We start from the raw sequence: 16,273 nt of genomic DNA, 5'->3' as shown, positions 1-16,273 counted from the left end.
TCTGGCTTCCAACCATATCCCAAATCTGTGCGAGTTGATAGGTTTATTAGTTGTTGTAAACTGCCTCTGGTGTGTAGATAAGTGGTAGAATTTGAGAGGAGTTGATGGAAATGCGTGGAGAATAAAATGGGTAAATTGGTTTATTATTGTCACATGTTTATTATTTCACGAGGTACAGTGAAAAACTTGCCTTGCATGCGTTCATACAGATCAATTCATTACACAGCGCATTGAGTTAGTACAAGGTAAAACAATAACAGAATGCAGAATAAAGTGTTACAGTTACAGAGAAAGTGCAGTGCAGGTAGACAATAAGGTGCAAGGTCATATCGAGGTAGATTCTGAGGTCAAGAGTCCATCTTATCGTACTAGGGGACCGTTCAATAGTCTTCTAACAGTGGGATAGAAGCTGTTCTTGCACCTGGTGGTACGTGCTTTCAGGCTTTTGTATCTTCTGCCCAATGGGAGAGGGGAGAAGAGAGAATATCTGGGGTGGGTGGTGTCTTTGCTTACGTTGGCTTCTTTACTAAGGCAGCGAGAAGTGTAAAGAGTCCATGGAAGGGAGGCCTGTTAGTGCAAGATCAGTTTATAAACGAGTACATGATTGCAGACGTAGACCTTCTGGGACAAAGGGCCTGTTTCTGTGTTGTATCTACAACTCTATGACACTAAATTTGAGGATAAGTTCATAGAAAGGCATTCGGAACAGTGCATCATGAAGTCAACCTAGGAGCAGTTTATTTTAGACCTTATTTTCTTAAATGAGACAGGATTAATTAGTAACCTCATAATAAGGGAATCCCAAAGGAAAAGTAGGCCAATATAATAAAGTCTTACATTCAGTACAAGAGAGACACAGGTCTACAGCTGATGTGGGGGTTTAGAAATGTGGGTCAGTGTGCAGCTTGAGACCAGACAGGTGTGCCTAATTAATTGTTAATTGGTGTATTATTGTCACAAGTACCAAGATACAGTGAAAAGCTTTTGTTTGCATGCAAACAGAATAACAGAATGCAGAATATAGTGTTACAGTTACAGAGAAAGTGCAGCGCAGGTAGACAATAAGGTGCAAGGTTATAATGAGGTAGACTGTGAGGTCAAGAGTGCCTGCAAGTATGTGAGTGCACACATGCTGGGTGACACCTGCACACGTGCTCACATTATGTGTTGACATTAATATCCATGCAGCAGAGCCTTGTCTTCAATGTCTGTCATCCCCCTTACCACTGGATCAAGAACTTGCTCTGTCAAGTCCATGTGGTAGTTCAAGTGCCACAGCTACTAAACTTTAGATGACACTTAAGCAACTTACAGTCCACAGTATGAAGGTCAATGTCTGGAAAGTCAGGATCCTCATGGACAATCCTACCAATGGCAGACTAACATCAACATTGCCAGTCTGTGAGAGAGAGCGAAAGAGAACACCTTTTCTGGAGGGGCAAACTGGAAGAGAAACCTCATCTTCACAGAGCGAGCTTCATCGTCACAGGATAAGGGCCCTACCCTTTAAGAAGGAGACTTTCTTTCACTCAAAATTTTATAGATCTTTGTAAATCCAGAGGGTTGCAGATATTCTGTCATCAAATATATGCAAAGTTCAGGTGGATAGATGTCTGCATGTTAAAGAAATCAAGAAATAATGGGAAAGTGAACAAGGTGATCCATGGTACTGAAAAGTGCTTCAAGACATCCCAATGTTCAGAGAAGTACGACACAAGGACAACTGTAGAATTTAAATGTTATCTACTCTGCATTATGAATCTGTTATCTGAAAAGAACGTTCAAATAATTTCTTACCTGTAATTGAACAGTATACTATGTGTGGAGCAATCTCTTCTATGTCTTTGTATCCAAGGCCCATTTCTGCCAGTTTCCCAGGAACATAATTTTCAATCAATACATCGCAAACAGATGCCAACTGCATGGTACAAATCAAAGGCATGTTTTGTAATTATTACAGATTTCATCCATAAAATGGCAAACATTACATCGGAATAACAATGAGAAGAAAGACATTTTGAATAAATATTAAATGGTGCATGTACATCATTTAAGTTTGACCTCTAAATCACTGGTGTAAGCATTACCTGTGCTGCTAATATAAAGCTGCGTTTGGGTTCTAAAAAGGATGAAAAAAAAATAAACTGCAGATGCGTGAATCAAACAAACACAGAAATGCTGGTAGATCTCACAGCTTGCAAAATTTGACTGGAGTAGGTTGTTTGTGGGCAGAGACATCTGGCAAGTGGGAGCTTTTAAAAGTGAGATAACAAGAGTTCAGGGTCTGCATGTTCCTGTTAGAGTGAAAGGAAAGGCTGGCAGGAGTAAGGAACCCTGGATGATGAGGAATATTGAGGCTCTGGTCAGGAAAAAGGAGGAGGCATGGGTCAGGTACAGGCAGCTGGGACCAAGTGGATCAAGTGAGTATAGGGGCTGCAGGAGTATACTTAAGAAGGAAATCAAAAGGGCAAAAAGGGAGCACGAGATAGCTGTGGCAGAGAAGATGAAGGAGAATTGAAAGAGTTTTTAGAACGGTAGAACCATACAGCACAAAACAGGCCCTTCGGGCCACCATGTTGTGCCATCCATCAAACCACCCTCACACTATCTAACCCTTTCCTCCCGCATATCCCTCTATATCACATTCCTCCATATGCCTATCCAACAAACTCTTGTTTTTATATGTATTTTAAGAAAAAATAGTAAGTAGGGAGAGAATAGAGCCCCTCAAAGACCAAAGCAGACACCTGTGTGTGGAGCTGCAGGAGATGGTAAGGTCCTCAATGAATATTTCTCCTCTACCATGGAGAAACACATGAATACTTCAGAACTTGAGATAGTTGATTGGGATATCTTGGGGATAGTCCACATTACAGCAGAGGAGGTGCTGAACATCTTAACACATGTGAAGGTAGATAAATCTCTGGAGCCTGATTAGGTATATCCAAGAACACTGTGAGAAAAAAATTGCAGGAACCCTGACTGAGATATAGGCATCATTGTTAGCCACCGATGAGGTGCCAGAGGACTGGAGGGTGGCTAATGTTGTGCCTTTATTTAAGAAGGGCTGCAAGGAAAAACCTGGAAACTGTAGACCAGTAAGCCTAACATTTGTGGTAGATAAGTCACTGGAGGGGATCCTGAGGGATAAGATTTACATGCACTTGGAAGGACAGGGGCTGATTAGGGACAGTCCACCCGGCTTCGTGTGTGGGAGATCATGTCTCATGAATGTGATTGAGTTTTTTGAAGAAATAACCGAGCAGGTCGATGAGGGCAGGACCATAGACACAGGCCTTTGAAAAGTTTCCACATGGTAAGTTAGATCGCATGGGATCCAGGAAGAGCTGGCTAATTGGATACACAATTGGCTTGATGGTAGGAAGCAAAGGGTGATGGTGGAAGGTTGCCTTTCTGACTGGAAGTTTCCCCCCGTACACATATGGGAGACAGGTACATGCAGACTGATTACAAACCCCTTGAAGAGGTTGTGATGAACAATCACCATCAAGATTCAAAGATACTGTAGTAACTGACTCTGTATTTTCAGACATATGATGCGCAGACCATCTACTATTGAGGCAATAATAGGATTACGTCATAAACACATTGAGTCATGTGCAACTTGGTCTGTGAAAGACAGATGGGAGACACACAGAATTAGAACAAGTGAACTTGCTGCAGGATCTGTCCAAAGCAAAACTATTAATGAAAAAGCTACAGGAAAACACATCACTTGGTACAACACTCCAAGAATTGCATGCACCTGCTGTGTGAAGATGGGCAGCGAAGCAGCAGAAGCTCCCACAATGTCCTGGCCTGCAATCCAAGGGACTGCTTTTCAGAGGTGAAAGGATGGGGGTACCAAAATTTATGAGGAGAGAAACGATTGATCATATCCTATCCAGCAGAGAATGACGATTTGAGGAGAACAGTGCTCTGTCCAAGAATGAACCTGGGAGTATGTGATATATGCAGGTTTATGAAGGCAGGGCAACAGAAAAAGCTTGAATGTAAAGTATCAGGTAAATCTTGGATGAGGGTAGCAATGGATTAATGGAATTGAATTTAGGAGCCGAGAGGTCTTGTTGCAGGTAAAGTATCAGGTAAATCTTGGATGAGGGTAGCAATGGATTAATGGAATTGAATTTAGGAGCCGAGAGGTCTTGTTGCAGCTATATAGGTCCCTGGTCAGACCCCACTTGGAGTACTGTGCTCAGTTCTGGTTGTCTCACTACAGGAAGGATGTGGAAGCCATAGAAAGGGTGCAGAGGAGATTTACTAGGATGCTGCCTGGAATGCGGAGCATGCCTTATGAAAGTAGGTTGAGGGAACTCGGCCTTTTCTCCTTGGAGCGACGGAGGATGAGGGGGAACCTGATAGAGGTATATAAGATGATGAGAGGTATTGATCGGGTAGATAGAGGCTTTTCCCCAGGGCTGAAATGGTGGCCACAAGAGGATATAGGTTTAAGGTGCTGGGGAGTAGGTATAGAGGAGATGTCAGGGGTAAGTTTTTTACTCAGAGAGTGGTGTGTGTGGAATGTGCTGCCAGCAACGGTGGTGGAGGCGGATACGATAGGGTCTTTTAAGAGACTGTTAGATAGGTACATGGAGCTCAGAAAAATAGAGGGCTGTGGGTACGCCTAGTAATTTCTAGGGTAGGGGCATGTTTGGCACAGCTTTGTGGGCCGAAGGGCCTGAATTGTGCTGTAGTTTTTTCTATGTTCTATGTTCTAACACCAAATTATACCTGCTAACAGTCAATTATTTTTCCAACTTCCGAGAAGTGGACTACCTCAATCCAGCCATATAGTTCATAAGCAGGAGCCTCAGCTTGTCTTCCAGATGAGGTTGTAACAGACACTGGTCCACAACTTGCTGCAGAGTCTCTGGTTACATGACAATTCGTACTTTGCAACATCATCACCCCACAATCCATTGGAAAGGTGGAGGAAGCCCTATAAGCAGCTAAGTTGCTTCTAAGAAGGACAAGGGAAACAAGCACAGATGCCTACTTCAGTCCCTTGACATGCAAAATTATGCCCATGCCAGGATCCACCTCACCCAGCTCAGATCCCAACCGAAACAACAACAACAGTTGCAAGATTGCTGAGGTGCATAACTCTAACTGAACTAAGCAGATGGAGAAATAGAGTCAATAAAGATCAAGCTTCCCAACACAACAGGGCAGCAAAGGAGGCAACACCCCTTACACCAGGCGACGTGACAAGAGTTCAACAGTAACACAACAGGAAAGGTGGAGTAAAGCTACAGTCAGACAGTTGTCACAACGTAGGTCAGAAAACTGAGAAAGGTGTTGCACACCACAGCAATAAACATAGGTGAGCAAGAATGCAGAAGTGAGTTTCAGGAGAGTGAAGCCAATAATAAACCAACAGGAGATACACAACAAACACTACTGTGTAACAAGACTGCCACAGAGCAACTAGATCACATTGCACTGTAATCACAGTGATTACCAGACCTGGAAGAACTGTTCAACAACTAAAGCATTTTGCAATTTTGTAATAGAGTACATTGTTGAACTGAAAACACAAGTTGAAAATTTATGCTACAAGCACGGCAGCTTGGGAGAATATAGACAGTAATGTATATTTATTTGGGTTTATTGGAACACTAGGGTAGAGACTCCACATTGTACTGAACGTTGCAGTCAGAACACTCAAGTATAAAAGGATGCAAGAGTTGTAGTGCCATCTGGTGTCATCTCATGGTAGCACAGTAATCATTGTGTCAGCCATCGAGGTCAGCAAGCACTGCCAAGATGGTGGATGACCACATTACCAGATCAACAGTCATTTACTGATGACAGCATCACAGAATCATGGAGTCCAGAGGAAGCGCAAAATTTCAGGAATTCCACTCAAAGGACCTCCATCACATTGCATCTGGTGCAGGGATTTGTTCTCCATGGATCTGAATGGCTGCAAGGGCATAAGGTGAGCACCAATACTTTTAGAAAAGCAAAATACTGCTGTTGCTGGAAATTGGAAATAAAACAGAGAATACTGGGAGCAGCCAGTTGGACGGTGTAGGCACTGAGAGAAACAATGTTGAAGTTTCAGCTGAATGTCCTTTCGTCAGAATTGGAGCTAACTGAAGATAAACAGATTTTGATTCAAATGAAGAGGGAGGGGAGAAGAGATCAAAAGGCAAGTTCCACGAAACTGTGAAAGGCAAAAGAGATTAAAAGATATAAAAGGTGATAGTACAAGATAACAGAATAAAAATATGTAAATGCAGAATTTGTATCTGAAATTACCAAATTTGGAAGAGTGTTTGGAAATCTGAAATAAAAATGCTGAAAATCATAATTATCTCAATTTTTGCTTCTGTAAAGCTGTAACATGTCTAGTCAGAAGCTGCCAGTATCGGTTTTACTGCTGCATCTTCTTCCTTTGCAATGTCAAATGCAAGCATTAATTTAATGTTGATGCCCAGTTGCCTCAATTCATTGATATTTTAAATCACAAATTAGGTTCATCCCTCTTCAATATTTGTTGCAATAGCATTGAAATCCATTGTCATGTAACAACAATATTGGCCGGGAATGGACCACACCATATTCACAAAAACTAATGAACAATAACCAAAGTAGTAATGGTGTACACATAAACTAAAAGCTCTTGCAAATGCTTCCATTTATTTTGGCATTCACCTAAAAAATGCCCAAAACCTTAAAAGTGCACATGTATAATTGCGTAAATATGAGTACTGAAATCCCATACTCCACTTTGGTATTTGTTACTCAAATTTATCTAATCAACAATGCAATTAGTTGCATCTGGATTTCCAAGTAGCAACGAGCCAAACCATTGGAAAACAACTGAGACACGATGCTAATATCACTTGTGGTGGGGTGGGAACGGGAGAAATACTTTTAAAGACATGGCAGGTTCTCAGAATAACAAATGTAAAACGACACATGGCCTGGAGAGGATTAGCACTGTTTAGTTTCCTACTCGGAACAACTTGTTCAACTTACTCCTCAGTGGCTTATACATTATGAAATGGAACTTTTGAAAAACATGCCAGCAATGGTGATACTGTTATGCTAAATTAATAATTTAGTGACACTTGAGCCAATTAGTTTAAATTTGTCAGGATAACTCACACACTACAACAGACTGAAATTAGAGTTTAAAATAAGATGATGGTTTCCTTTCCCTCCCTCAAGTATCACCACAAGCCCAAGTTACTTGAAAGTAAATTGAAAATAGTCATTGGTCAGACTAACCAGACATTAACTACAAACTGGAATGCACTTTCTCTTTCTTTTGACACTACAACCAAAGCTAGCAAAAATGATCTACCCTAGTTTTCAAGACATGATTGATTTACTTACTTATTACAACTGAGAAGGCTATTCAGCCCATTGGGTCCATGCCAAATCCAAGTGCAACAATCCCAATGGTCTCATTCCCCTCTCCTCCTTTCCCTGTACCCCTGAATTTTTTTTCTTTCTGTCATAGCAATCAAGTCCCTTTTTTTTTATTCTTTTTGCCTCTTGCCTATTCCAAAGGGTAATTTACAGGAGCCAATGAACCCACCAGCATGTATTAGGATGTGGGAGGAAATCAGAGTGCCTAGCTGCAATCCATGCAGTCACAGAGACAGCATGCAAACTCCATTCAGACATCACCCAGGATCAGGATCGAACCTGGGTCCCCGGAACTGAGAGGCAGGAGCCCAACCTGCTATGCTAAGATGGCATACTTAATGGACTTAAATGGAGTTTGCAAAAATTGAAAAAATCCATTGACTCACAATGTGGAAATCTTGTTTTCACAAAACCTCCAACACAAAAGTTGTTGATTACAAAATAAATTGAAATGATACAGCTGTTGGTTTTCACCTCCAGATGGTAGTCCTGAGCGCAGAGGCATGCAACCTCTTGTGTACATAGACAACTCATGTCAAGGAGTCTCCAGTATGCATCTAAAATATAAATACATGCCCCAATTAATTTTCAGCTTACTGATCCTAACAGATTTTAATGTTCTGAAGTTATGGCCAAAATTCATTCCTCAGACAACACCATCAATATAGACTATCTGGTTATCTATCTCAGTGCTGTTTACAGAATTCTGAATGCAAGTAGCTGTCACAGTGCTTCAGATCACTGACTGCAATGCAAAATACTTTATAAGATAAGATATCTTTATTAGTCACGTGTACATTGAAACACACGGTGAAATGCATCTTTTGCGTAGAGTGTTCTGGGGGCAGCCCGCAAGTGTCACCACACTACCGGCGCCAGCATAGCATGCCCACAACTTCCTAACCTGTACGTCTTTGGAATGTGGGAGGAAACCAGAGCACCCGGAGGAAACCCACGCAGACACGGGGAGAACGTACAAACTCCTTACAGACAGTGGCCGGAATTGAACCCGGGTCACTGGCGCTATAAAGTGTTACGCTGCTACCATTTTGGAACATCCTAAGATGTGAAAGCATCAAATTCAAGATATTTCCAAAACTGAAACTTTCTGAACTTTCAGGATCATAAAATTAAATTAAAACAAAACATCAAACCAAACCATCATAGTCTGGGTTCAAGGTTCATATTGACAGTGCTCATAGGGAACTTTGACCCTCCTGCTCTAGTTTATAACATCACACGTATATTTTTGATCCCTCTTCAGGAATTCCATACTGAAGCCTCGATTAAACAACTTGATTCCCTTGGAAACTGTAATCACGAAGAAGGCACATCAGCGGCTCTACATCATTAGGAGTTTGAGGAGATTTGGTACGTCACCAAAGACTCTTGCAAATTTCTATAGATATACAGTGGAGAGCAATCTGACTGGTTGCATCACAGCCTGGTATGGAGTCTCCAATGCACAGGATTGCAAGAGGCTGCAGAGGGCTGAAGACTCAGCCAGTTCTGTCACGGGCACAACCCTCCCTGCCATCGAGGACATCTTCAAGAGGCAGTGTCTCAAGAAGGTGGCATCCATCATTAAGAACCCTCACCATCCAGGACATGTCATCTTCTTGTTATGACCATCGGGGAGGAGGTACAGGAGCCTGAAGACCCACACTCAACAATTCAGGAACAGCTTCTTCCCCTCCACCATCAGATTTCTGAACGGTCCATGAACACTACCTCATTATTCCTTTTTTTTTGCACTATTTGTTTATTTTTGTAATTTATAGATTTTTATGTCTTTGCACTGTACTGCTGCCACAAAACAACAAATTTCACATCATATGTCAATGATAATAAGTCTGATTCTGACTGTGCCATCATTTCACTTCATGGATCTTTATAAAGACAGAGAAACAGGAGAAAAATGTAAGAGGAAAACAGCACTCAAGGGCCCCCTGCCTGTTGCTTGTTAAGAATCTGGACAAATTATTTAAATCAGTCTAAGAACATTATCTACCACTGAGATAGCACTAGTGCAGGTTACTAGTTGTGTCTCAATGGTATTTTCGAAGGAGTTCACCCAGCGGTTTCAGAGAGTTCAAGCTAGTCAGAGAGCAGCTATCAAAAAGGACAGGAAAAGCTAAAAGTGTGTGTGTGTGTGTGTGTGTGTGTGTGTGTGTGTGTGTGTGTGTGTGTGTGTGTGTGTGTGTGTGTGTGTGTGTGTGTGTGTGTGTGTGCACGCGCAACTTGCACAAGTTACACCTGGTTCATTAAATCGATATCACATGAGCAGTTCTTTGTGGCCAGCAATGGTAAATGTGGTCAATGGGGAAAAACTGGCATCAAAGTTTGGTAAAAATGGGGCATAATTAACAATTCATGTTCTGGAAAACAAAACACTCAACTCTCAGAAACTCATATCTGGAATTTGGCTGTGAATGGTCATTAATCTTCTGCCCATACTGGTCTCCACATCTGAATTTCTAATATCTATCCCTGGCACATGCAGGTCTGTACTTAAAGAGTGCTAATTCCTGGAATTAACCTTATTCCAGGTGAAGAGTGCATCAAAGTTGTAAATATGCTTATCAGTAACCTGATGTAAAGATACAACTTCTCAGCAATTCAAAGTTCTCTGCATTGTAACAAAAAATAATGAGCTTAAAACAAGCGTGCAAACCAACAAGTAAAACATTTAAAGGTGGTAGCAGGAATGAACTTTTATCTCTGTCTCAAACTATCATCTTAAAAGTATTTGACAAAAATACAATACTTTACTTCAAAACATTTTGTAGATAAACCGCTCTGCAGTCTTTGCTTTCCTCTCCTCTTTCAACTTTCCCCTCCATTTATTTCATACCACAACTTGTGCTCACCATTCACTCCCTCCTCTTCTCCTGCATCTTTCCTTCCTTTTCTATTCTGTTGCTCTATTTTCTTTTCTCCCCTTCAATCACACTTGATGACTCACTCTTTTCATTCTTTCTCCATTCCTTCTTCATTGTGGTTCCTTTCTATCTCTGCTTTTCTTTTGTTTTTTTTCACCCCTCTGATCTCTCACTTCACTCACTCTCCATTGTCAGACAGCGAACAGGTCATTGTCAATCCTGTGTAGGACAGGAGAATACACTAACAAAAATGTTGTGTGATGAATAAATCAAGCTTCCATCCTTAACAGAGACATCCCCCACCCTACCCTGAGAGGTTTTTTACCCAGAGAGTGGTTGGGGCGTAGAATGCGCTGCCTGGGGCCGTGGTGGAGCCAGGCACATTGGTCAACTTCAAGAGATTGCAAGATAAGCATATGGAGGAATTTAGAATAGAGGGATATATGGGAGGAAGGGGTTAGATAGTCTTAGGCGAGGTTTAAAGGTCGGCACAACATTGTGGGCCGAAGGGCCTGTACTGTGCTGTATTGTTCTATGATTCTATGATTCTACTCTCACTGCAGCTCAGCAAGCTGCTTTTCTCCTTCCTGGTTTTGATGAAGGGTCTTCGACCTGAAACCTTAACTCTGTTTCTCTTCCCACAGATGCGGCGTGACCTGCTAAGTATTTCCAACATATTCTGTTTTATTCAAACTCCATCTCACCTTCTCTTCCTCCATCCCTTCTCTCACATAAACTTTTTAAAAATCCATTTATTAAGAAGCCTTTGAAACAAAAAGCTATTTTAGAATGACTTACATCTTTTATTATACGGGCCCCATGAGGATTCTTCAGATTTACTGCTATACTCTGTAGGGAAAAAAAACTTTATTCAGAAGAGATTATATTAAACATAACAAGGACAGCTTCTATCCCGCTGTTATAAGACTATTGAAACATTCCCTCGTACGATAAGATGGACTCTTGACCTCACAATCCACCTTGTTATGACCTTGCAACTTATTGTCTGCCTGCACTGCACTTTCTCTGCAGCTGTAACAGTTTATCCTACATTCTGTTATTGTTTTACCCTGTGCTAGCTCAAAGCACTGTAATGAATTGATCTGTATGAACGGTATGCAAGACAAGTTTTTAAATGTACCTCAGTACAAGTAACAATAATAAACCAATACCAATACCAATTTAGATCAACCACATAGAATAATCAGCTGCCAGTTTAAATAAGACAAATGTGGCCAAAAATAGGACTTCTTTCACAGGATGTGGATGTTGCTGGCAAATCCATCCTTTATTGTTCCCTTAAACTGGCTGCTTTGCTATGGTTAAAAGTCAATCAAATTGGAGGTACAAGAGTTGCCGATACAGCAGACTGGATAAGATCGGCAGATTTCCTTCTCTGGTCATTGCTGTATCATGCCGTACTGAGCATCGAGGACAACGCAGCAGTTCAGGATCGTCATTACTGCGACTATCTTTTCATGCAAAACATATTTATTTCCTTGAATTTAAATTCCCCTGCAGCTCACCTATGTCTCCAATAGTCCATCCCTTTGTCTTTAGGATTAGCACAGAGGGGGGCGCGATTTCAACTGAGCGCAAAAATCAGAATGAGGCAACAATAGGCATTTGGTGAAGGAGGAGGAGGTCGTGCTAAAGCGCAGGTTTCAAACTGACTGCATCTGAACAGTGCTTCATTCAGGTACTTGGTCAGAGTGGGAAGTAATAATCTAACAAACTTCAAGCTTAAATTTGGAAGGTAAAATACATTAAAAATACATAGATATGAGTAGTTCAATCAGGGTGTCCAGTTTAACAAGCATTTCCGGAAGGGAGTAGAGGGGAGACCTGTTGCTTGCAACTCCTTCACCATGTGGTAATTTCAGGACACATTATGTGTGGGAAGTGCATCCAGTTGCTTGAATACAAGGTCAGAATTTTCAAGCTTGAGTGGCAACTGGAGTTTCTGAAAAGCGTGCGGGAGCTGTGAGTTTCATGGATCATATTTTCCAGGAGTTCACCCTGCAGTTTCAGAGAGTTCAAGCTAGTCTGAGAGCAGCCATCAAAAAGGACAGGAAAAGATGAAATTCTCAGAATGTAGGTCTCTTGTGTGTGTGTGTGTGTGTGTTTGTGTGTGGAGGGGGGGAAGCGGGGTGGTGGTGGTGACACATGCAACAAAGGAATGCAGGGAGGGGAATAGGAAAGGCAAGAAATTCAGTAGCCATAGGTATTCCATAGTGAGGAATGACAGACAGATGTTTCTACATATATCAACGTGAATTTCACATGGTGTGTTCCCTCACTTGTGCCAGTTGTCTAAAGTTAGTCCTGATGCAGAAGTTCAACCTAAAAAGTTGACAATTGCTATCCTCTCACAGATGCTGCTCGACCCGCTGAGTTCCTCCAGAACATTGTGTTTTGCTCCAGATTCCAGCATCTACAGTCCCTTACATCTCTAAAGTTAATCCACGTTGGGCTGAAGGTTGAAGACAAAACCCTGGCCATGGCCAATAGCCCTGGCCGTGACATCATCAGGCACTGCTTCAACACTTTTAGTGGGAGGAAAACTGTACATTCGACTTTTAAATTCCCTTTAAATTTGACAAATGTGGAGACTCCAATATGTAACATTAGTCAGGGAACTGCAAAGGAAAAAATTCTAACCTTATTGTCTGGGATGAATAGACAATGGCTCACAAAGCTGCCATTGAAGCATTAGATTGAATATTGCAAGGCCTTAGACACAATAATAAATTAATGGGAGGTGTTACCATTGTGCTAGCTGGAGATCAAACGCTACCAGTGATTCCACAAGTACTAAAGCAGATGAACAGAAAGCCTGTTTTAAAGCATCATATATTTGGGAAAATGATTACACTTGAAAACCAATACGCGAGTGCACTGGACAGGTGATCCACTGAGAGAAAGTTTGCTTCGAATTTATTCAAATTAGGAAATGGGGAAATTAAACATGAAGACTGAACAGAAATTATTTTGATTAAAAACTTGGGCCAAATTGTTACATCACTTCAATGATCTGATGCAAGCTATTTTCTCAAATGTCATTCAACACTATTTCAAAGTTGCATGGACGAGCAATTTTAGTGCCAAAAATTGATGCAGTGCAGGCCATGAATAAAGACCTTCTTTCAATGCTTCCTGAACAATCTGTATAATATAAAGCAAAAAAACAAACTGCTGAAGGAACTTGGTGGGCTAAACAGAATATGTGGAAGCAAAGAGACAGTTGGTGTTTACGGTCGTGACCCTGCATCAGGACTGTGAAATATAAATCTATTGACAGTGTGACAGACATTAATGAGAATATACGTTTTCCTATTGAATTTTTGAATTCTCTGTCACCACCGAACGTGCTATCACGTAATCTTCAACTGAATGAAGGAGCTCTAATCAAGCTACTCAATGATTTGGATCCACCAATACTATGCAACGACACAAGATTATCAGTTCAAAAATTACTGCCACTTGTAACTGAGGCAACAATAATGACCTGCAATGCTGATGGGGAAAATGTCTTCATCCCACAGATACCAATTATCCCATCTGGTCTACATTTTCAATTCAAGTGACTTCAGATCCCTGTTCAACTTAGTTTCAATAGGAATATTAACAAAGATAATCTCGAAAAGTTGTTAGCCTTTATCCCGAAACTCAAGCGTTTTTCCCATGGTCAGCTATATGTCGGAGATATAAATAATCTATACAGCTTTACATTGAATTCAAAAACAAGAAATATAGTGAAATATATTCCGAGTAATAATAAACCAAGCAAACACACATCGTGCATAGGTACATACCTACTTATAATTTTTGCATTCATATTTATTTTCAATGTACACATTTTTATTGATAACATTAGTTAAACTACATAATTTTAACTTCCTAATTATAATCGTCATGGAATAATTATATACTTAAGTTAGATTTTACAAGGAATGTTATAAAACCCGATTGTATGGAAATAACTGCAAACATCATGACTGCCAGCATAATATGGGAAGTATCTCGACCTGAAACGTTGACTGTCCATTTCCCTCCATAGATCCTGCCTGACCCGCTGAGATCCTCCAGCATTTTGTGTATTGCTCCAGATTCCAGCATCTGCAATCTCTTGTGTCTTCATTTGGCACCTCACCCACTTCCTCTGGCTCCAGGCATAAATTCTCTCCTTTATCCTTGAGTGTAACCCTCTCCCTAGTTACCTTGTTTTTAATGAATGTATAAAATGCCTTGGGATACTCTTTAATCCTACCTGCCAAAGATACTTCATGGCTCCTTTAACCCACCTGATTTCCTGTTTAAGTTCTCTCCTGCTTCCTTTATATTCCACAAAGGCCCTGGCCGATGACAGCTTTCTGAACCTTTCTGATTAATTTGCAACATCTCTCATCATCCAAGATTCCTGAACCTTGTCATCTTTGCCTTTCTTCCTCAGGGGAACATGTTGGTGCTGAATTCTGACCAGCTGGCCTTTAAACAACTCCCATATGTCAGATGTGGACTTGCCCAATAACAGCTGCTCCCAATCTACTCTCCCCAGCTCCTGCCTAATACTGTTGTAATTAGCCTTTCCCCAATTTAGTACTCCCCCCCGATGTCTAGTGCTATCCTTACCCATAACTATCTTAAAACTTATGATCACTGTTCCCAAAATGTTCTCCCACTGAAACACTGATCACCAGGGCAGTCTCATTACTAGACCTTGTATTGGGAAACCATTCCCTGGTCAGACTATCTACATACTATGTCAAGAAACTCTCCTGGATGCACCTAACAAACTCTGTGCCATCTAAGCCTCCAAGAGAGTCACAGTCAATATTAGGGAAATAAAGTCAACCATTACAACTACCCTGTTGCTTCTACATCCTTCCATAATCTTCCTACATATCCGTTCATCTTTCTCCCGGTATCCCTTCATTTTCTTACTACCTAAAAACCTATCTATCTTTGAATTGAACATACTCAGTCTCCAGGGTCCTCCCAGACAGAGAATTCCAAAGTTTCACTGCGCTCTTTCCTCATGTGACAAACCAACCATCAAATGAGTAGATCTGGAGATACATTCCCTTTATTGCAAGTACATCCTTTCTTTGGTAGGGAGATCAGAACTGTACATTATATTCCAGATGGTGTTGCATCGGGGTCGATATAATTGAAGCAGGACTTCTCTACTCTAGTACTCAAATCTTCTTGCATTAAAGGCTGACCTATTGTCTGGCACATCTGTGTGTTAACTTTCAGACCTAGATTTAATGACTAGACAAGGGGGCTGCACACCACTATTACTAAATTTGCAAACAGAGCAAAACTTGGCAGTATTGAGAGCTGTGAGGAGGACTGTGATAGAGAAGAGGCAGTCCAAACACAAGAGGATAAAGAAATTAGTTCTATATTCTTTGGAGTGTAGAAGAAAGTGGAGTGACCTTATTAAAACATACAAGATCCTTAGGGGTCATGACAAGATAGATGTCGAGATGTTTCCACGAAGGAGGAAGAATCTTGAGCTAGGGAACATAGTTACGAGGGCACGGTCATTTAAAACTGAGGTACATAGGGATTTCTCCTCACTGAAAGTGGCGAATTCTAGAATTCTCTATCCTGGAGGATTGTGGGGGTATTTAAAGAGATTTTTGAAAGATCGGGGAACTATGGTCTATAATGGAACTGGCACAGAAGAGATGATGCTTGGGGCAAATCAGCCATGATCATATTGAATGGTGGGGGGGGGGGGGGGGGGGGCGCAGAAACTTGAGAGGTTGAGTGTCCTACTCCTGTTCCTCTTTTCTTATGTTCTTAGCTTGTAGCAGGATAAGCAGATAAGTGGAAAGGGCAGGCACACAGCACAGAAATTTGAGGTGATGCATTTTTGGAGGAAGAATGAGAAGAGGCAATATAGAATAAAGAATGCTATTCTAAAAAGGGTGCAGGAGCAGAGGAACCTGGGGGTACGTATGCACAAATCATTGAAA

General features: G+C 41.2%; 1 protein-coding gene across 1 annotated transcript in view; it reads right to left on the bottom strand.

The window, feature by feature from the left end:
• The window catches only part of sugct (succinyl-CoA:glutarate-CoA transferase), a 384,844-nt gene that overhangs the window by 346,772 nt on the left and 21,799 nt on the right, over positions 1-16,273 (bottom strand). Inside the window, 2 exon segments of the mRNA XM_052022714.1 lie at positions 1,798-1,918; positions 11,085-11,135. Coding sequence (XP_051878674.1) covers positions 1,798-1,918; positions 11,085-11,135 — 172 coding nt within the window.

Source organism: Pristis pectinata, chromosome 9 (assembly GCF_009764475.1).
Source record: "Pristis pectinata isolate sPriPec2 chromosome 9, sPriPec2.1.pri, whole genome shotgun sequence".
In the NCBI taxonomy this organism is placed as follows: domain Eukaryota; kingdom Metazoa; phylum Chordata; class Chondrichthyes; order Rhinopristiformes; family Pristidae; genus Pristis; species Pristis pectinata.
This window is presented reverse-complemented; position numbering and strand designations above follow the sequence as displayed.